Raw genomic sequence first — 23,032 nt, forward strand, 5'->3', positions numbered from 1 at the left:
GCAAGGTAACCGTGAACCGGGCCTGGGTAAATTATGGATTGACAGTACATTAAGGGGTAGCTCACCCACGATGTGAAGTTCTTAAAGGGATAATTCACTCAAAATGAAATTGGTTTCTTTACCTTTGTTTAGTCTACTGACAATGCCAGAGTACAATCCATGCTTAGGTTGTTTTTACCTATCCACTTTCACCAACTGCTAACCTTAGCATCTAGCACCTTTTTTAACTTGCCAATTCAAGGCTTTTTAACTACAACTATGGTACATTTTGGATGGTCTGTCCTAAACGTTTAAACTCTTATTGCATTCCTAGAGTGCCACTTTTGCCTTTGTCCCATTTTATACTTGGTTTTGGCAGTTGTCCATTGGAAATCAGTGGAGCATCCGTTCTAAGTCAGAGTGGTAGAGAGAGAGTTGGAATGATCAAGCAATAACTGTGTATGCCAGGAGGAGCCACTCAAGATAACCTCATCCTCATCAAATATTTAGAATAAAGGAGTACTTAAATGTCAGATGGATCACTGTGGGATTTACTGTAAGGAATAGGAAATTGTTGCTCATTATCTAACTAAATAAAAGGAAAAGTTAATAGTCAAACGTGTATTTACTGTTTAAGGAATGCCCCTCTTCAGATTTCTTAAAAATATAAAATACATTTATATAAGAGTAGCAAAAATAATGTCCTCAACCATCCAGTAGATACACTAACTCCTCTCAGATTATGGAAAATAAACTGTGCCTCAGACCCGGCCAGAACATGCTTTACAATGAAGCTATCCCACTTTTGATACCAATGGGGTCTTGACGAGGTCGCTGTTTTGAAATCGGGTTGTTTTAGTATTAAAAATAAAAATAATTAATTTTATTCATTTGCTTTTCAAATAATCAAATCCATTAAACATTGAATGAAGTTTGTATGGCATAAATTTCAGATGAGACTTTTAGACACTCCAATTTCATCGACACTGCCAGCATGGATTACACAATATGTCAATAAAATATATGATTACAGAAACTGAATCTATAGTTTAATGCCTCTCCTTATGAACAGCTTTGGTCAAGCTGAAAGAAAACCCTGCTTGTTAGCCGAGGTATTGTAATTAAGCCCAATATCTAGTAATCTCGCTCTTGTATTATTACCGTCCGTGTGAATCATTTGGATGTGCTTAGTTATTACTTACCAGCTCCTAAATATAGCTCTCCCATGGCAGCTGGGCTGTTGAGATGGTCAACAGGCACTTCACAGCAGCCAGCTGAACGTTGTTCTAACACACCACTCTGTCAGGGAGACTTACGTGGATACTACATCAGTCAGCAAATTATGTTCTTTTCCCTGAAAGATTTACTCAATCGAAGACCTTGAAAATAGCGAACAGCGTGTAATGCTGGTTATTTTTCCTTCAACTAAAGACAGCTTCGACGACATTGAGCCCCCCAGTCAATTAATATTAGCTCCATACCAGTCACACTACAGAAGCGCGATGGGTTGAGACGCTTAAGAGAAAGCTGTGGATGAGATCAAATTTAGTAGGGTGCTATGTTTTTTTTCTCCCGCTACTTTATTTAGATGTTGGTTTGTATATATGAGCTGCACATTCAGGCACCTTTTTGTTTTGAGCATACAGGACACTTAGCCGCTAGTAAATTGGCTTTCATAGTCATTATCAAAAAATGATGTCATTGTGGTAACTCAATGTTACAAATGAAGCCTTTTCCTATATTTTAGCAGAATCACCTGACAACCAGGCACACCACTTTCAGCATCAGGAGCCCTCCTCTTTTCCAATTCCATCCTTCTCCATTGCCTCCGAATGGTCTTTCTGTTGTAATTTTTAACAAATCCAGTCTTGTCTGGGATGGCTCAAGAGCCCAGCAAGAGTCCCACCTTGTATGAATGACAATCAAAGGTCACTAGAGCAACACATACCACACCATATCACTACAATGAAGTTAATGAACAAAATCATACAGATACACAGGACAGATACTCATCCATCTTTCACAACAATGTGTCGTTCTATAGAAAAATGTATCTAATTGAACAGAATGCACACATCACAATGACCAACAACAATGTGGAGGACCTGGACCACCAATCTGTATTGTATGATTGTTCACTTTACAATCATCTGGACCTATGTGCCAATGGCTTTGGCATGGACAATCATCCTATATATATGCACTGAGGGCACATAATGCAGTATGCTTGAGCCCTACTCCAACGGCCTTATTTAAGGGACCACCTACAAGGAACCTTGAGCACCCTTCTCTGTCACCAAGGACATTGATTTGTGTTAAGAAGGTGCTTGCAAGGCCACACACAGCTAAATCCCATTGAGTGGGCCATAAAACAGTGCTGTTGGAGTAAAAGGTGCTGAGGTGGGATTGCAATCTCATCAAAAGGTGGTTGTCTGTCAACCATGAATCTGGATAGGGAACTAGTTTCCTGGGGCACGGGTTAAAAATCTACTTTGGAGAAAACAGAGAAGAGAAATTCCAAACAGATTAATATACCAGTATACCAATATACATTGAACAAATCCAATCTCAATTCATGGGACTATTAGTTCTATTCCTTGTTTACCTTTAAGATTTTGCTAGGTAGACCAAACATTTGTTAATTTGGCTGGTAAGCAGACAAATTATGATAACCACGTAATTGGATAAGAATATAAACTTCTGTATTTCTATCCACATGATAGTAGCAGAATATATTTAATGTCCAAGTGTCTGTAGAAATGGGTTTACATATTTTAAACCTACTGGATCAGCACATACATTTTCCACAACAAAACCAGTCATAATGTAACACTACATTGAAATATTGGCCGAAAAAAACATTGTATCCACAGTGTCATGAATTAAAAAACAACAACATTTATTTAGTGCCTCTGAGAAATGATACAGCACATACTGGTTACAAAAATTATGAATATCCACAGGTTCATGCTGGTTCAGTCAAGACACAACAGTAGCACTATAGCCAAGATAGTCTCAGAAATTAATCAACACAAGGTTGCTTATTAAGACACTACAATGTGTCTTAATAAAATACATCTGGGTTTCCTTAACCATTACAGTCAGCAGTCACTCCAATAGAGATTAGCACCAAATTGAACTCAAAACATTTTCAAACCCCAATGGCAGGTTATTATCAACAGGATTATATATTTTTTGATTAAAAGCAAAATTGACCCTTACATCAAATTTGTTTCAGCATCTGCTTTACGGTTACGAAAGACATTGTAACTTGCGTCTTGGATTGAGTATGGTGAATTTAGTGTAGGCTATGCCCAAAGAGGACATATAAAACATAATGTTCACCAAATGTAAAATGGCAAGTAGACATGTACAGTAAACTTCTACAGATGTAGGAATTAGTCATATTTATTCTAAGAGTCATCATATCTTACCTTACTTTTAAAAATAAGTAAATAAAACTATCTTGACATCAAAGCATAATCTCTTTTGACATGCATTTCTAAAACCACACACTCCTTTTCGCAACGTACAGTTTTCCATATTAGGTTAGAAACACCCTCACCTGTGTAAATGTATGAAATAGTCTGTGAAAAAGTGCTGACTACAATATGGATTAAGGCATTTTTCATGTGTTACTATTCCAAATCAAATTGTGTGTTTTAACATAACTTCATTTAAAAATAAATATCTATTATCTTCTTTAATTCTTAAAATATCATTTAAAAAGTTGCTGTAACCTACAAGCCTTAAATGGAATGAAAATAAAATGAAAATGTGGAAAATGGTACATTAAAATGGTTGAATATATCAAATTTAAAGACCGCTTCAAAAGTAACATCAAATCAGGAATAAAATAAAACTCAAACAGACATATTATATACAAACAGATTTTTTTACGCACACAATTTAAAAAATGCTGCCGCAGTTAGCTTCTCTTCTCTTGTTCAACCCCTTGGAAAATATGTGCCAATGCCCCGAGAAAAAGGCAAACACCTCTCTGTTCGACCCGTCTCTTTGGCATTATGGAAGGGATAGAGAAGACAATGGGAAACTTCTCTGCCAGGCAAGCGCTGCAGACCCAGTTCGAAGACGTCATATTTCTAGGGGCGGAGGGAGGAGGAATGGGCCTGTTTGTACACTTGTAATGCGTTTACTTGGACCAAAGTGACAGGGATGTTTTTGTAAATTATTTTTTGGAGTGTGAGAGAGAGCTGTTCTCGATACACAGCACTATGTAGGAGCTAGAGCAACTGCTGGGCAACTGTTGTAGGAGCTGGCCGGTCTGCAGTGAGGACGCTAGACCTGTCACCTCGTGGTCTCCGGCCCTCCATGTCTCGCAGTAGTTGTCAGTCTGGCGGTGACCCTCATTACTAGAGCCGTGCCAGACCATTTTTTCAGGCCTGAAGGGAAACAAATCGAAGGAAATTATGTTAATCACCTTAAGTACATCACCTTATTAGACACATTTTTATTTTAAAAAATAATGATAATACAGTGCCTTCTTGTCACTGTTATAAGCAGTATGGCATAAGCCCTGGCATACCATACATACATAGACTACCACTTAAGCTACCACTCTTTATAAAACATTATTTTTGCTTATGGCGACACTCATTATGACTAATGAGAAAGTAACTATTTGCCATAAAAAGAATGATACTGCACGGTTAGATAAAAAAAATGGCAAATTCTCTCTAACAGCCAAAGAGAATGTCCCATCAATTAAGGTACGTTGATAAATTAAGCAGCTTTACATGTGCATAATTTAAGGTTAGACCATACAGTGTTGAAAGGTATTCAACTCTATTAGAGTAAAACATTTCACAGAGAGGGTTGATATTGTAAAACTAAAGGTAACACTCTACAGTGTTAAAAGGTGGTCAACTATTAGAATAAAATGAATGACTCTGGTGGAATAGATTTTTAACACGTTACACCATTGCGAATGAATGCAACAATAACAAGTGTTGGCAAACACTTTAGAAAGTGTAACATTTACTCTGTGTAGCATAATAATATAGATTTTATTTTGCTAGCTAGCTTCAGGGACTTTAATGGACTTTGTAGATTTAACACTATTAAAGTTGATTCAACACTGGAGATGTTACTGTGTAGCTGTGTCTGAGAGGCAACCACTCACCATGCACTGTCCCTAAGGATATCTCTGCCATCAAAGGAGTAGATTGGTACATTTTCCTTCATCCTGCCCCCAGTCTTACTGAACATAGACTCCCAGCTATTAAACAGCACTTGGTCCTAAAGGGAGAGAGCATATTGGTTCGTCAGCAAGAGAAACAAGGTTAAAATGAAAACCCATGGCAGCATTTCATTACTTATTTGATGCTGAACAGTGTTGGATTGAAACAATCTCTAGAATTTCATGAAATGCTAATGAATAGGTTACTTCACTAAACGCAATGTCAATTTGGTATCAGAAGTGGGATCCCACAGTCTAGACTTGTGTTTTCAGTAGTATGTTTACACACCTTCAGGTTTATGATGGGGAGGCTGTCTCTGTCGGACTTGCGAACAATGCTGTAGAGGTCCTGGAGCTTGGAGGACAAGAAAGCCCTGAAGGTGCCCTTCAGGCCCACAGCACGAGCCTGCTGGAAACACAGGAAGTCTGACCCACGAATGCCCCGCATGTTGCCCACTTGGGGCATGTTCAGGGCGATCAGGTGGAGCTGATCAGAAAAGAGAGATGAGTTATAGAAACAGATCAGGTCTTCATCATTGCGTTTACTTGATAGCTACCTACACAAATAGCTAGCTAGAACAAAGTGTTAATAAGATAAATTCATTTAAAAAGATTAAAAGCAATACAAATAAGTTCTCCAGTAGGCATCTACTGAGGGAGCTAAGAGCTGTGTTGTCACACACTATTTAGATGAAAACATTTGAACAATACATACTTTCTGGGAAGGCACATTAAATGATGATAAAGGTACTCACTCCTGGCCCTGATGTATGCAAGTGACCGCCAGGCTGGGGAACAGGAAGGGGAACGGGTCTTCTCTGGGGGGTGACTGGGAATCGGCTTTCGGGCTGGTTGGGATACCTGTTCTCAGGCTGCACATGGCTGTAGCGGCCATCTGTCTGAGGGGGGTACCTAGCGTCAGTCTGAGGGGGATATCTGGGGTCGTACTGAGGGGGATATCTGGGGTCGGGGTTGCGGTTGTCGGGTCTGGCAGGCCTGGGGATCTCCACCGGCTTGTGAGGAGGAGGCTTGATGGGGAGGGTGGCGGTACCGCCTTGGGAGAAGTGTTCAGCTCCATTGTTGGCTGAGTGATCCTGGGACTGGGGGTAGTTGACGACAGGGGGGGGCTGGACAGCTGCTACTTCGTTGTCCTGAAGATTAAGAGCATTATTTATTTGACATGAAAAGTCGTACTTGATTTTATGACCATGACCTTGTTTCCTCAAATATATCAATAGCTATTCATTAAATAAGTTGATACATTTTCTCTCTTTTATTTACACATTTTAACATTGATAGAACAACTGACCAGATCTCTGTAGAAGGGACTGTAGTCACCGAGCTGAAAAACAATAAGCATATGAAAAAAGTACATACATTCTTTGCTGAGTTGTGTTTTTCTAAGTTTCTTTTAGTCTGCACTTCAACTTTTTGAATGTGCATCTCCAGCTCCTTCCTACCTTACGAACCCATTTCTCATATGAAATAAAAATGTATGACTGTACCAGGACTTGTTTGAATCCATTGCGGACTCGGATGTAGAGATCTGTTTTGTCGACAATGTAGATGAGGGTGCCCTCCGACTGGCGTCTTGCAGTAGCAATCATGGTGTCGTATGACCTCAAAACTGTCACCTGTGGAGACCAGTACATATTATAGTACATATACAAGATGACATATATCAATCAGTCAAACAACCAGTGAATCATATTAGTTATGATGAATACATTCACTTTTGACCAAAGCAAAATACAGTACACCTTTACAATCTTTGAATCTGCTTTTTTTCTGAGATTCCTCCACTTAACTGAATACATCAATCTCTGGTTTATGGTACATATACAGAGCCTTCAGAAAGTATTCCTACCCCTGGATTTATTCCACATGTTGTTGTGTTACAGCCTGAAGTGAAAATTGGTTATATCTTTTTTTCTCCTCAGCCATTTACACACAATAGCCCATAATGACAAACTGAAAACATGTTTATTTTGCTAATTTTTTGAAAATGCAGAAAAATACAGAAATATCCAATTTACTTAAGTATTCACACCCCTGAGTCAATAGTTTGTAGAAGCACCTTTGGCAGCAATTACACCTGTGAGTCTTTCTGGGTAAGTCTCTAAGAGCTTTCCACACCTGGATTGTGCAACATAGGGCCCATTATTATTTAAAAAAAAATTCACGCTCTGTCAAATTGGTTGTTGATCATTGCTAGACAACCATTTTTTACGTCAAAACTGTAACTCTGTCACGACTTCTACCGAAGGTAACTCCTCTCCCTGTTCGGGCGGCGCTCGACGCTCGGCGTCGCCGGTCTACTAGCCGCTACCGATCCCTTTTTCTTTTTCTGGTTGTTTTGTCTGTGTTCCTTTTCACACCTGGTTTTCAATTGCTTTGATTTCTGTGGGTATATAGGGCACCTGTTACCTGCCGTAATTCGTGCAGGATTAGACTTGTGTGCATTGCGCTCGATTGTATTTGATGTTTGTTGTTTTTTCGCTATTACGCACGTGTATGTAAAGTGTCGGAACTGTGTTTGTTCCTCCGTGCGTTTTCTCGAGTTTCTGATTATTCAAGAGCGTAGTTTTGGGATTTTTGTCTGTGCCGTTTTGTATTGGTGGACTATATTATTAAACACGCTTCTCAGACATCCCTGCTCTCTCCTGCGCCTGACTCCTACACCTCTCACCAAGACGCATGTTATCACAAACTCGTCAAAACTGTTCATTGGTAAGCAAGTCCCGTGTAGGTTTGGCCTTGTGTTTTAGGATATTGTCCTGCTTAAAGGTGAATTCATCTCCCATTGTCTGGTGTAAAGCAGACTGAACCAGGTTTTCTTCTAGGATTTTTGCCTGTGCTTAGCTCCATTCCATTTATTTTTTATCATGAAAAACTCGCCAGTCCTTAACGATTACAAGCATACCCATAACATGATGCAGTCACCACTATACTCAGTAATGGGTTGTATTGGATTTACCCCAAACATAACACTTTGTGACATAACACTATAATATGAATGTCTCTACTGTCTGAGGCAGGGGACGAGGACCGCCCAGGAGTTCGCCATGGACTTTCGGACCCTGGCCGCCAGCACGGGATGGAGCAACAGGGCCCTGATCGACCACTATTGCTGCAGTTTGCGTGAGGACGTCCGTCGGGAGTTGGCCTGCAGGGACACCACCCTCACCTTCGACTAGCTGGTGGACCTGTCCATTCGGTTGGATAACCTGCTGGCTACCCGCGGATGTCCAGAGTGGGGTCTGTCGGTTCCATCCCCCAGCATCACCGCTCCGATGCCCATGGAACTGGGAGGTTCTGTGCGCAGGGAGACCGGAGGAGGTTTCGTCTCGTGCACCAACTGTGGCCACAGAGGTCACACTGCCTGTCGGTGCCGGTTTGGTTCCTCTGGGGATCGAGGCAGCAGGCAGGGCACTCTGTTGTCACCCCAGGTGAGCCGGCACCATTCTCACCCAGAGCCCTCTGTTGCACACATGTTTTTGTATGTCACCTTTCCTGAATTTTCCCCGCAGTCCCAGCATAAGGCGCTTGTCGATTCAGGCGCGGCTGGGAATTTTATAGACAGAACGTTCGCCCATAGTTTAGGGATCCCCTTTGTTCCCGGGATATCCGTTGGTGCTACTACTATGGAAAGTCCAGACCAGGTTTCCACCGTGCACATTCCCCCTGAATATGCGGATTTGACTCTCGCCTTCTCCAAAAAGAAGGCGACTCAATTACCACCCCACCGATGGGGGGGGGGTTGTGCGATAACTCTCCTGGTAGACGCCGCACTTCACAGGAGTCACGTGTATCCCCTGTCACAGGCGGCTATGAAAACATGTCTCCGAATCCCTGCGCCAGGGATACATTCGGTCCTCCACTTTACCCGCCTCCTCGAGTTTCCTTTTTGTGAAGAAGGAGGGAGGTCTGCGCCTGTGTATTGACTATCGAGGTCTCAACCAGATCACTGTGAGGTACAGTTACCCGCTACCTCTCATAGCCACAGCGATTGAGTCAATGCATGGGGCGCGCTTGCTTCTTCACCAAACTAGATCTCAGGAGCGCTTAGAACCTGGTGCGTATCCGGGAGGGAGACGAGTGGAAGACAGCTTTCAGTACTACCTCAGGGCATTATGAGTACCTCGTCATGCCGTACGGGTTGATGAATGCTCCATCAGTCTTCCAAGTCTTTGTAGACAAGATTTTCAGGGACCTGTAGTGGTGTATATTGACGACATTCTGATATACTCCGCTACAACGCACTGACGCATGTGTCCCTGGTGTGCAGGGTGCTTGGTCATCTGTTGGAGCATGACCTGTACGTCAAGGCTGAGAAATGCCTGTTCTTCAAACAGTCCGTCTCCTTCCTAGGGTACCACATTTCCACCTCAGGGGTGGAGATGGAGAGTGACCGCATTTCAGCCGTGCGTAATTGGCCAACTCCCACCACGGTAAAGGAGGTGCAGCGGTTTCTAGTTTTTGCCAATTACTATTGCAGGTTTATCCAGGGTTTTGGTGTGTAACCACCAAGACTCTTCCTTGAGTTGGCCACCTGGCCAAACTGAGCAATTGGGTGAGAAGGGCCTTGGTCAGGGAGGTGACCAAGAACCCGATGGTCACACTGACAGAGCTTCAGAGTTCCTCTGGGAAGATGGAAGAACCTTCCAAAAGGACAACCATCTCTGCAGCACTCCACTAATCAGGGCTTTATGGTAGAGTGGCCAGACAGAAGCCCCTCAGTAAAATGCAAATGACAGCCCTCTTGGAGTTTGCCAAAAGGCACCTAAAGGACTCTCAGACCACAAGAAACAAGATTCTCTCATCTGATGAAAACAAGATTGAGCTCTTTGGCCTGAATTCCAAGCGTCACATCTGGAGGAAATCTGGCACCATCCCTACGGTGAAGCATGATGGTGGCAGAATCATGTTGTGGGGATATTTTTCAGTGGCAGACTGGGAGACTAGTCAGGATCGAGACAAAGATGAACAGAGCAAAGTACAGAGAGCTCCTTGACGAAAACCTGCTCCAGAGCTCTCAGGACCTCAGACTGGGGCAAAGGTTCACCTTCCAACAGGACAATGACCTTAAGCACACAGCCAAGACAACACAGGAGTGGCTTGGGGACAAGTCTCTGAATGTCCTTGAGTTGCCCACCCAGAGCCTGGAATTAAACCTGATCAATCATCTCTGGAGAGACCTGAAAATAGCTGTGCAGCAATGCTCCCCATCTAACCTGCCAGAGTTTGAGAGGATCTGCAGAGAAGAATGGGCGAAACGCCCCAAATACCCAAGAAGACTCAAGGCTGTAATCGCTGCCAAAGTTGCTTCAACAAAGTACGGAGTGAAGGGTCTCAATACTTATGTAAATATAATATATATTTTTTATATAAATGAGCAAAAATGATAAAAACCTGCTTTTTATTTGTCATTATGGGGTATTGTGTGTATATTGAAAAGGGAAAAAACAATTTATTCAATTATAGAATAAGGCTGTAACCTAACAACATTTTGAAAAGTGAAGGGGTCTGAATACTTTCCGAAGGCATTGTAGATGGCTAAATAGTTGGGAAGAGATTCCCATACCGATTCAATGGCACATGGTTAATGAGCTGATACACAAAACGACGCCGAATTCAAATGTGTAATTATACAAAATTCTTGCAACCAATAGAACCTACTGTCAAGTTATCATGTTAGCTAGCTATGTAACATGATTAAAAAATAAACCAATAATTAGCGACTCGGGATTAGTTTAAAAAGTTTTGTCAAATAAAATAAAATTAGTGTGAATCCCAATAGAAAGAAAAAAAGGCATCTCTGGAAATATGGGTATTTTCTTCAAAACCATTTAGGCTAGAGACGAGTTGTTCTCAAGAATTTTATATAATTTGACAAACCATGTGGCGGGAAGTGTCGCGGGCCGTTTTAAACTAATGCCGGGTTGCTACTTATTGGTTTGATAAACAACTTTGTTCAGTCATGTTACCTAGCTAGCTAACCTGGTAACTTGACAGTAGGTCTAGGCAAATTTGATTGCCACAGGAATATAGGAAAAGGGTCTTGCAGCATGCCTGTCTCGAAACATTGCCCCATTTTCATTCTCTGGCACTCAGAGGCTGCATGACAATGAACTTGCACTGTCTACTCAGATTGGCATGTAGACTTGGTTATAAAAGGTGATTAAATTATACAATGTACAAACATTACTCGCTGTGCACGGTAATCCAATGTAACAAATGTAGAAATCTAACCACAGAAGATGCATCTGGGTCTACATTTCCCACTGGCTGATTACAGCTGCCACACCTCATACGCGCATGAAAATGAATAGGATATTATTGGACCTATGCATACAAGAGACTAGTGGCTGTTGCTTAAATTCAACTGAATTTATAAACAAAACTGTCTTTTTAAACATTTTATAGCAGACGCCAGCGGGTTCTTTAGATCGGTAGGGCTGAAAAATGTGGTGGTATCATTTGGAACAGTACTACCGCATTGGTATCATAAGTATCATGACGTTTTGGTACTGTGATGTTACCATGGTACTGGTATACCGTACAACACTAATAGAAATGTGTTATTTGTTCACTCGTGTTCCCTTAATCCAATATTAGGTTTTGGTTGACGATCTGATAACGCTCAGTGTGAAAGATAAACAAATATAAAGAAAATCAAATACTGTATGACAGACTGTGGGATGACCCCTTACCCCTGAAGTGTGACCAGGAGTTCCAGGTGGTCCAGCAGGTCCGGGGGGGCCAGGAATATTGATGGCTGTGATGAAGAAAAAAATAAATGATGACGATATGATATGATATACACTGGGTGTACAAAACATTAGGAACAACTTCCTAATATCAAGTTGCACCCCCGTTTTGCTCTCAGAACAGCATACAAGGTGTCGAAAGCGTTCCACAGGGATGCTGGCCGATTCCAATGCTTCCCACAGTTGTGTCAAGTTGGCTGAATGGTGGACCATTCTTGATACACATGGGAAACTGTTGAGTGTGAAAAACCCAGCAGCGTTGCAGTTCTTGACATAAACCGGTGCACCTGGCACCTACTACCATACACTGTTCAAAGGCAGTTAAATATTTTGTCTCGTCCATTCACCGTCTGAATGGCAAACATACACAATCCATGTCTCAATTGCATCAAGGCTTAAAAATCCTTCTTTAACCTGTCTCCTCCCCTCTTCATCTAAACTGACTGAAGTGGATTTAACAGGTGACATACATAAGGGATCATAGCTTTCACCTGGTCAGTCTATGTCGTGGAAAGAGCAGGTGATCCTAATGGTTTGTATACTCTGTGTAGTTGCTTGTACCTCACTCCAAACCACCACCAATGTAAAATTTACCTTGGGAGTATACCCTATTGAAGACTATTGTGACATTGTGTTTGTCACTGGTTAGGAAACTCACAGTGGTTAGGTCTATAGGCCCCTGGTAGTGAGGGGGACCCTGGGGGCCCGGGAGGACCTGGTGGGCCTGGGATTCCTGGACGACCATCGTAGCCGATCCCTGGGGAGCCTGGTGGGCCCTGGGGACCAGGGAGGCCCATGATTGAATCTCCCTTTGGACCCTGTGATAAAAAAAATGGAAAATAACATTTAACTTTACTTGTGCCACATTCACCATAAGGCCCTCTTTCCATTTTGGTTAGCAAAACATGACAGATATTGTAAGGTGTCTTAATGACTGATATCAGGTTGTGACAAGTTCATTTTATGTCCTCTAAATTTCGTACCATAAGTCCTGGGTTTCCAGGGGGTCCTGGTGGGCCTTGTTGTCCTCTAAAACGGGGGTCATAATAGCCACCACTTGGCTCTCCCTTCTCCCCCTTCATGCCAGAATCCCCACGCTCTCCTTTCAGGTCATTCTGCAAAGACAAACATCTATTAAATGCTCTGTCCTGTCAAACGTAGCCAAGGAGCCAAGGATGATAGGATTATGTAGGTATAGGATAATAGCATTTCACTTCTTGTTAGGTTTTAGGTTAATTGAAGAGGAGTGTGCAGAATCTGGACTGGCAGTAGAGAGCTCTTTACACCAAAAAGTGGTGAGAGAAATAGAAAGGCAAAATACAAAGAGATGAGTGAAATCCAGATACATTTTTATTGGAGAACTCTCTAAGGCTAGATTAAAAAATAAACAGCGATGTAGTAGAGGTTAAATGTTTGTAAACGCTGTTTATGCACCTCTTTATTCTGTGAATATCTTTTAACCACCTGTTCCGCCAAATTCGTGCTTTTTGCATGAATGTTTACGCCATCTCAACCAGTGTTCCAAATTGTACAAACCTACTATATTAGCTACTAAATCCCTGTATGTAATGCATACTGTAGTACTATTAATGATAATACTGTACCTTGAATGTGAATATGTCTAAGTTAGAGGCCACACCTGGAAATAAAAATGTTAAAAATCACGAAAAGCATATAGGTTGAATTGTAGCCTTAAGATAAAACCAAGTGGTTGTTGTTATCCCCTGTGCTGTATTGAGACATAAAAGTCTTACCTGGCGTTCCTGGGAGACCTTGAGCTCCGCGATCACCTTTCTCCCCCTTTGTCGCTACAAAAAACATGATAAGAATATACACAGTTTAGAAAATAAATATGGAAACATTTCTATTAGAAATAAATATAATTTGTATCACTGTATTGTAATGGTTGTTTGCACTACCCATGCTCTATGGCAGTCAAATGTAACTTTTTTATGGGCTAATGGAATGGTTTTAAAACAGAATGGATTTCGAAGTCTAAATTAAACCTTGACAGCACTATTTGATGTTCCAGTTTTTTATCAGTAAATTCCCCAAATCTAGGTGCTTTTTATGAAAGCATTAGCCTAATCTCTTGACGGTAGATTGATCACGAATCCCTTTTTCTTCAATAGCTGAATACAATTGGTTGATGGGGAAATGTTTGTCTCTTTAAAGAATAAAAACTGTCTCATTTTCAACTCTTCAATTGGATGACTGCTGGGTATGCTCATGTGCCAAATTTAATCCTCTGTCTTCAAGATGTATTATGTTTGACGTAAAGACAACAAATCATTGTCAGCATACCTGGATAATTCCTTGAGGCGTCATATCCCTGCAACAAATGGGAAATTAAACATTAAAGTATTCTCCAGTATTTTGCACACAAACATGATATCTTATTTCTTATTCCTAGGTGAAGATGGCATTATAGACTTTTTTTGTGGACAATGGCATCGATGGTACAGTTGAAGTCGGAAGTTTACATACACCTTAGCCAAATAAATTTAAACTCAGTTTTTAAAAATTCCTGACATTTAATCATTTAGTCATTTAGTAAAAGTTCCCTGTTTTAGGTCAGTTGGGATCACCACTTTAATTTAAGAATGTGAAATGTCAGAATCATAGGAGAGCGAATGATTTATTTCAGCTTTTCTTTCTTTCATCACATTCCCAGTGGGTCAGAGGTTTTCATACACTCCAATAGTATTTTGTAGCATTGCCTTTAAATGATTTAACTTGGGTCAAACGTTTCGGGTAGCCTTCCACAAGCTTCCCACAATAAGTTGGGTGAATTTTGGCCCATTCATCCTGACAGAGCTGGTGTAACTGAGTCAGATGTGTAGGCCTCCTTGCTCGCACATGCTTTTTCAGTTCTGCCCACAAATGTTCTATAAGATTGAGGTCAGGGCTTTGTGATGGCCACTCCAATACCTTGACTTTGTTGTCCTCAAACCATTTTGCCACAACTTTGGAAGTATGCTTGAGGTCATTGTCCATTGGAAGACCCATTTGCGACCAAGCTTTAACTTCCTGACTGATGTCTTGTGATGTTGCTTCAATATATCCACATGGTTTTTTTCCTCATGATGGCATCTATTTTGTGAAGTGCACCAGTCCCTCCTGCAGCAAAGCTGTTCTGATGGTGTTCCTCCAATTGACTCAAAAGATGTCAATTAGCCTATCAGAAGCTTCTAAGGCCATGACGTCATTTTATGGAATTCTCTTAGATGTTTAAAGGAATAGTCATCTTAGTGTATGTAAATTTGATACAGGGAATTATAAGTGAAATAATCTGTCTGTAAACAAATGTTGGAAAAATTAAGGGCGCTGTACTGCAGCGCCAGTTGTCACCAGAGACTCTGGGTTTGCGCCCAGGCTCTGTCGTAACCAGCCGCGACCAGGAGGTACGTGGGGCGACGCACAATTGGCCTAGCGTCGTCCGGGTTAGGGAGGGTTTGGTCGGTAGGGATATCCTTGTCTCATCGCGCACCAGTGACTCCTGTGGCGGGCCGGGCACAGTGCACGCTGACCAAGGTTGGCAGGTGCACGGTGTTTCCTCCGACACATTGGTGCAGCTGGCTTCCGGGTTGGATACGCGCTGTGTATCGGAAGGATGCATGACTTTCAACCTTCGTCTCTCCCGAGCCCGTACGGGAGTTGTAGCGATGAGACAAGATAGTAGCTACTAACAATTAGATACCACAAAATTGGGGAGAAAAAGGGGTAAAATTTAAAAAATAAAAAAAACAAGACATTTGCGGAGTGGTTGAAAAATGAGTCTTAATGACTAATCTAAGTGTATGTAAAGTTCCGACTTCAACTGTATATGATCTTTAGGGTTGTGTTCATTAGGGCATGCACTGGAAAATTAAAGTGATTGTTGCTTATTAGACAAGTCAAAGTTGTCAGTCTTCCATTTGGTGCTGAATGAACAAAACCCTGGTTTTGGGAAAAAGGATTCTGATAAACTCACGTTGAAGCGGTCCACAGGCACAGCTGGTCCGGGAGGTCCTGGGGGTCCGGGTGGGCCTGGGACACCCTGAAAAGAGATGACATTAGTCAGTGCACTTCCATTGGATTGTAAACCGGCCCAGTGCAATGTTATATGCACATGTCACACTTACTGGGTAGCCAAATCCGGCACCTGTGGATGGCTCTCCTTTTTCACCCTTGTATCCGTTTACACCAGGGCGACCCTGTAGGAAACAGACATGGACAGTTAGACACTACACAGGCCTTACAAAAGGAGCATTCACTAGAAATAATAATAGAGATAATACTAGTAGTAGTAGTATAAGTAGTAGTAGTTGTTGTAGCATTCCGTACTTACTTTCCATAATAACACTCAAACTGGCAATAGATGTTATGTACATTTTGACTTATTCCACACCTGCTCAACGAAAGGAAACATCTGTATCTCTTAAATTGATGTCACACGAAGCAATCTGGATGCAATTTATGTTGCTTGCAACAAATGTTGCCTGCAACTTAGCTGCATTGCAAGAGATAGAAATCAATCCTATTTCGTGCAACTGACTGTATTCAATATCCAATCAGTTAGCAGAAAAGAGTTTACACGATTCGTTGATATCGTTCCAATCGGAAATCCGTCCTAGATGCCATGTCAACACAGCTGTCAGTGCTGCACCAATAGCGACAAAAAATACATGCCAAATGGAAAATGTATGAACCAGGGGTGTCAAACATAGGGCCCGCGGGTGGTTTGAATAAAAAAATAGACAGTACCAGTCAAGAGTTTGGACACACCTACTCACTCAAGGGTTTTTCTTGAATTTTACTATTTTCTACATTGTAGAATAATAGCGAAGACATCAAAACTATGAAATAACACATACGGAACCATATAGTAACCAAAAAAGTGTTAAACAAATCATAATATATTTTAGATTTTACATTCTTCAAAGTAGCAACCCTTTGCCTTGATGACATCTTTGCACACCCTTGGCATTCTCTCAACCAGCTTCATGAGGTAGTCACCTGGAATGCATTTCAATTAACAGGTGTGCCTTGTTAAAAGTTAATTTGTGGAATTGATTTCCTTCTTAATGCATTTGAGCCAATCAGTTGTGACAAGGTAGGGGTTGTATACAGAAGACAGCCCTTCTTAACTTGTACTGTATATATACAGTGGGGCAAAAACATATTTAGTCAGCCACCAATTGTGCAAGTTCTCCCACTTAAAAAGATGAGAAAGGCCTGTAATTTTCATCATAGGTACACTTCAACTATGAAGAACAAAATAAGAAAAAAAATCAAGAAAATCACATTGTAGGATTTTTATGAATTTATTTGCAAATTATGGTGGAAAATAAGTATTTGGTCACCTACAAACAAGCAAGATTTCTGGCTCTCACAGACCTGCAACTTCTTCTTTAAGAGGCTCCTCTGTCCTCCACTCGTTACCTGTATTAATGGCAGCTATTTGAACTTGTTATCAGTATAAAAGACACCTGTCCACAACCTCAAACAGTCACACTCCAAACTCCACTATGGCCAAGACCAAAGAGCTGTCAAAGGACACCAGAAACAAAATTGTAGACCTGCACCAGGTTGGGAAGACTGAATCTGCAATAGGTAAGCAGCTTGGTTTGAAGAAATCAACTGTGGGAGCAATTATAAGGAAATGGAAGACATACAAGACCACTGATAATCTCCCTCGATCTGGGGCTCCACACAAGATCTCACCCCGTGGGGTCAAAATGATCACAAGAACGGGGAGCAAAATTCCCAGAACCACACGGGGGGACCTAGTGAATGACCTGCAGAGAGCTGGGACCAAAGTAACAAAGCCTACCATCAGTAACACACTACGCCGCCAAGGATTCAAATCCTGCAGTGCCAGACGTGTCCCCCTGCTTAAGCCAGTACATGTCCAGGCCTGTCTGAAGTTTGCTAGAGAGCATTTGGATGATCCAGAAGAAGATTGGGAGAATGTCATATGGTCAGATGAAACCAAAATTCAAACTTTTTGGTAAAAACTCAACTCGTCGTGTTTGGAGGACAAAGAATGCTGAGTTGCATCCAAAGAACACCATACCTACTGTGAAGCATGGGTGAGGAAACATCATGCTTTGGGGCTGTTTTTCTGCAAAGGGACCAGGACGACTGATCCGTGTAAAGGAAAGAATGAATGGGGCCATGTATCGTGAGATTTTGAGTGAAATCCTCCTTCCATCAGCAAGGGCATTGAAGATGAAACGTGGCTGGGTCTTTCAGCATGACAATGATCCCAAACACACCGCCCGAGCAACAAAGGAGTGGCTTCGTAAGAAGCATTTCAAGGTCCTGGAGTGGCCTAGCCAGTCTCCAGATCTCAAGCCCATAGAAAGTCCGTGTTGCCCAGCAACAGCCCCAAAACATCACTGCTCCAGAGGAGATCTGCATGGAGGAATGGGCTAAAATACCAGCAACAGTGTGTGAAAACCTTGTGAAGACTTACAGAAAACGTGTGACCTCTGTCATTGCCAACAAAGGGTATATAACAAAGTATTGAGATAAACTTTTGTTATTGACCAAATACTTATTTTCCACCATAATTTGCAAATAAATTCATAAAAAATCCTACAATGTGATTTTCTGGTTTGTTTTTCTAATTTTGTCTGTCATAGTTGAAGTGTATCTATGATGAAAATTATTTTTAAGTAGGAGAACTTGCACAATTGGTGGCTGACTAAATACTTTTTGCCCCACTGTATATATATATATATATATATATATATATATATATATATATACACATATTTGTGTTTTTTAAATAAAAAAATTGTGGGGGGGAGTTAATCTACTTCTAAATGACTAAAACCAAATCGAAACTGTGTTGAAATGATAATGGACCAACATTAGTACAGTGTTTTGACTGTGTCCAGCTCACTAATAATCACCGAAATGAAAGCTAGACAGTCAGACAGTCAGAGCATAGACAATTGGATAAAGGTTTTTTATCCATCATTTTGGGCGGCGAGGAAATCCGAGAGACCAAATGTGGCCGCGGGGGGAAAATGAGTTTGACACCCCTGATATAAACAACTCTAGACACCCTGGCTAGTCATGGTTTATGTACAGTAGATGGTCTGGAAGTCAATAAAGGTCATTTTATAAGTGAAACCAGATGTTTCTCTGTCCAGTTTTAACTGAAAATGTCTAACATGAACTGCATTAGCTTGTTCGTCACTAGCGTGGTTAGCTTGCTAGCTTGAGATGATGTCACAAGCAATTTGCAACTGCAACAGTAATTACATCCATATTGCTTTGTGTGACACTACTACTTTCACGCTACTGAGACCCTACTGTAATTGTAAAGTTAGAAATTTAGCTCCAGTACTTACAGGTCTTCCAGGCATTCCAAATTCACCCTTTATCCCAGAAGGTCCATACTGCCCCTGCACAAACAACACATCAATCATATGTGACAAAAACACATTCACTAAAAACATTTTTATCCGTTCAACAGGGGTGGATTTTGTTTTGTTTTGTGTTTTTTAAAATTATGATTGTCAAATCATTTTCAAGGTATGTGATGTCACCGAGTAATAATTAAGCTCCACATAGTATTCTAAACTCCTGAATTGCATGCAAAATCAGTTTTTTTCAACTACAAAAATAATGCTTCTTTGCAGGACAAGGATTGTCCTGACTTTCAATGCCTGAATTGCTTCACCTTGCTTTTCTGGTTGGCTGGCAAGTTTCACCATCCAATTATTTCAGATCTACAGGAGTTTCACTATGGCACGGGCCATGGCAATACATTGGCACATGACAATTATTAGAATATGGCAAATATGTAAGGGATACTCAATGAAGGGTTATGTGTTCTATGGAAAATAATAAATGACATGGAAGGTGTGTGGAACTCACCTTCCACGGAACTGCATTATTTTCCAGAGAATGCATAGAGCCCCTTTTCTACCATGGCTATAATTTAACACATTTGTTCAACTGTGTTTAACATCCACTGAAGTAGCTAGGAAGTTTACTAGATAGCTACAGTAGTTTCCTTGGTAACCAAACAGACAGACTTGCTAATTTAGCTAACCAAACCATCAGTCCTAGCTTGCTATTATGGAAATTGAATTCAACAATGCCAATAATGTTTTTATATTTAACTTTTGCTTTCAAAAGCAGCTCAAACATGAACAGATGAATGTGCATACTGGGGTGCAAAGGAACAAAAAATATATATATAACAATATGGGGATGAGGTAGTTGGGTGGGCTATTTACAGATGTGCCTTGTACAGGTGCAATGATCTGTAAGCTGCTTTGACCGCTGATGCTTAAAGTTAGTGTGGGAGATATGACTCTCCACCTTCAGTGATTTTTGCAGTTTGTTCCAGTAATTGGCAGCAGAGAACTGGAAGGAAAGGTAGCCAAATGAGGAATTCGCTTTGGGGTTAACTAGTGAAATATACCTGCTGGAGTGCGTGCTACGGGTGGTGCTGCTATCGTGACCAGTGAGCTGAGATAAGGCGGGGCTTTACCTAACAAAGACTTATACATGACCTGGAGCCAGTGGGTTTGACTATGAATATTAAGCGAGGGCCAGCCAATGAGAGCATACAGGTCACAGTGGTGGGTATTGTATGGGGCTTTGGTGATAAAAACAGATGACATCGCCGAAGTCAAGGATCAGTAGGATAGTCAGTTTTACTAGGGTATGTTTGGCAGCATGAATGAAGTACGCTTTGTTGTGAAATAGGAAGCAGATTCTAGATTTAATTTTGGATTGGAGATGCTTAATGTGAGTCTAGAAGGAGAGTTTACTGCCTAACCAGACACCTAGGTATTTGTAGTTGTCTACATATTCTAAGTCAGAACCGTTCAGATTCAGAGTAGTGATGCTAGACGGGCGGGCAGGTGCGGGCAGCAATCGGTTAAAGAGCATGCATTTAGTTTTACTTGCATTAGTCGGCCTGAGAATTGAACCCTGTGGCACCCCCATAGAAACTGCCAGAGGTCCGGACAACAGGTACCCCCGATTTGACACACTGAACTCTGTCTGAGAAGTAGTTGGTGAACCAGGCAAGGAAGTCATTTGTGAAACCAAGGCTGTTGAGTCTGCTGATAAGAATGCGGTGATTGACAGAGTCGAAAGCCTTGGCCAGGTCGATGGATACGGCTGCATAGTATTGTCTTATATCGGTGGCGGGTATGATATCGTTTAGGACGAGGTGTATTTAGAGGGCTGGTTGGTCAGGGTGATATCTATGAGGTTGCCCGTGGTTACAGATTTGAGGTTGTACCTGAAAGGTTCCATGATAATATGTGTGAGATTGAGGGCATCAAGCTTAGATTGTAGGATGGCCGGGGTGTTAAGCATATCCCAGTTTAGGTCACCTAACAGCATGAGCTCTGAAGATAGATAGGGTGCAATCAATTCACATATGGTGTCCAGGGCACAGCTGGGGCCAGAAGGTGGTCTACAGCAAGCGGCAACAGTGAGAGACTTGTTTCTGGAAAGGTGGATTTTTAAAAGTAGAAGCTCAAATTGTTTGGGCACAGACCTGGATAGTAAGACAGAACTCGGCAGGCTATCTCTGCAGTAGATTGCAACTCCGCTCCCTTTGGCAGTTCTAACTTGTTGGAAAATGTTATAGTTAGGGATGGAAATTTCAGGGGTTTTGGTGGTCTTCCTAAGCCTGGATTCAGACACGGCTAGGACATCAGGGTTGGCGGAGTGTGCTAAAGCAATGAAAAAAACACTTCTGGGAGGAGGTTTCTGATGTTAACATGCATGAAACCAAGGCTTGTATGGTTATAGAAGTCAACAAATGAGAGCGCCTGGGGAATAGGAGTGGAACTGGGGGCTACAGGGCCTGAGTTCACCTCTACATCACCAGAGGAGGAGGAGGATAAGGGTACGGCTAAAGGCTATAAGAACTGGTCGTCTAGTGCGTTCGGGACAGAGAATAAAAGGAGCAGATTTCTGGGCGTGACAGAATAGATTCAAGGCATAATGTACAGACAAGGGTATGGTAGGATGTGAGTACAGTGAAGGTAAACCAATGCTTTGCGTGACAATGAGAGAGGTCTCATCTCTGGAGGCATCAATTACTCTAGGTGAAGACTCCACATGTGTGTGGGGTGGGACGAAAAAGCTATCGAAAGGCATTTTGAGTCTGACTTTTGGCTCTACAGTGAAATAAAACTAAAACTAGCCAAGACAGCAGTAGACAAGGCATATTGACATTAGAGAGCGGCATAAAGCAATCACAGGTGTTGATCAGGAGACCTAAGACAACAACGGGTAAATGGCAATGAATGGGCAGAGCAGGTCAGTTAGGTACATACAGGACCTGAGTTCAAGGCTGGGGCTGACAGGTAAACCAAATGAGGTACCGTGTTATTGAAACAGTCGAGGGGGCATCAGCTGTGTAGCCGAGTGATCATAGGGTCAAAAGAGCAGCAATAGGTGAGTCAGGGTGCTGTTCGGTAGTCACTACTATGATGGGCGAGCAGGGGACACAGCGTTCAGAAAAGCTAGCGTGCCGGGGCCAGTAGATGGTCCTGTGGCGATATCGTAACAGAATAGCCTGTTGAGACCATATTGGGCGTTCACTTCGGCAGTCCAGTCGTGATGGATTGTCGGGGCTCCATGTCGACAATAAAGGGTCCAGACCAATTTGCAAAGGAGGTATTGTAGTCCTAGAATTAGTTGGTATATGGGCCTAGCTCGAGACTAGCTCAAGGCTAGCTGGTGTTGGCTTCGGGACAGAGGCTTTAACTACCAGTAGCAGCTAGCTAGTAATGATCCGGTGTAAAGATCCAGAGCGGCAGAAATCCAGTGATATGGTAGAGAGAAGCAGTCTGATATGTTCTGGGTTGATATCGCGCTGTGCAGACTGGCAGGTGATTGTCAGAGCTAAGGCTGGCTGATTCCGGGGCGGAAAAAAAAGAGGACCGCTAGCCGTGGTTAACAAAGACTAGTATCTAGTTACCTGGCGAGCTCCTGATGGAAGTTCCAGTTATAAGGAATAAAAATATGGCTATAAGAATGAACTATAGCCACTGAATTCTACCATGCTGATACTGTGCATTATAGGGAAATAACGCACGCTCTAGAATGC

General features: G+C 41.9%; 1 protein-coding gene across 3 annotated transcripts in view; it reads right to left on the reverse strand.

Moving 5' to 3' along the window:
• Nucleotides 1–2,857: 2,857 nt before the first annotated feature.
• LOC112225087 (collagen alpha-1(XVIII) chain) overlaps nt 2,858–23,032 on the reverse strand; it is a 179,044-nt gene continuing 158,869 nt past the window's right edge. For all 3 annotated transcript variants that reach the window (XM_024388712.2, XM_024388710.2, XM_024388709.2), the window contains 15 exons: nt 19,296–19,349; nt 16,074–16,145; nt 15,923–15,988; nt 14,254–14,281; nt 13,704–13,757; nt 13,554–13,588; nt 12,933–13,064; nt 12,608–12,767; nt 11,893–11,957; nt 6,685–6,813; nt 6,489–6,521; nt 5,935–6,330; nt 5,469–5,666; nt 5,123–5,238; nt 2,858–4,382 (listed from right to left, as the gene is read on the reverse strand). In XM_024388712.2, the coding sequence (XP_024244480.1) occupies nt 4,169–4,382; nt 5,123–5,238; nt 5,469–5,666; nt 5,935–6,330; nt 6,489–6,521; nt 6,685–6,813; nt 11,893–11,957; nt 12,608–12,767; nt 12,933–13,064; nt 13,554–13,588; nt 13,704–13,757; nt 14,254–14,281; nt 15,923–15,988; nt 16,074–16,145; nt 19,296–19,349 (1,752 nt within the window). In that variant the 3' untranslated portion in view covers nt 2,858–4,168. The remainder of the gene's footprint in view (nt 4,383–5,122; nt 5,239–5,468; nt 5,667–5,934; nt 6,331–6,488; nt 6,522–6,684; nt 6,814–11,892; nt 11,958–12,607; nt 12,768–12,932; nt 13,065–13,553; nt 13,589–13,703; nt 13,758–14,253; nt 14,282–15,922; nt 15,989–16,073; nt 16,146–19,295; nt 19,350–23,032) is intronic.

This window comes from Oncorhynchus tshawytscha, linkage group LG26, assembly GCF_018296145.1.
Source record: "Oncorhynchus tshawytscha isolate Ot180627B linkage group LG26, Otsh_v2.0, whole genome shotgun sequence".
NCBI lineage: Eukaryota > Metazoa > Chordata > Actinopteri > Salmoniformes > Salmonidae > Oncorhynchus > Oncorhynchus tshawytscha.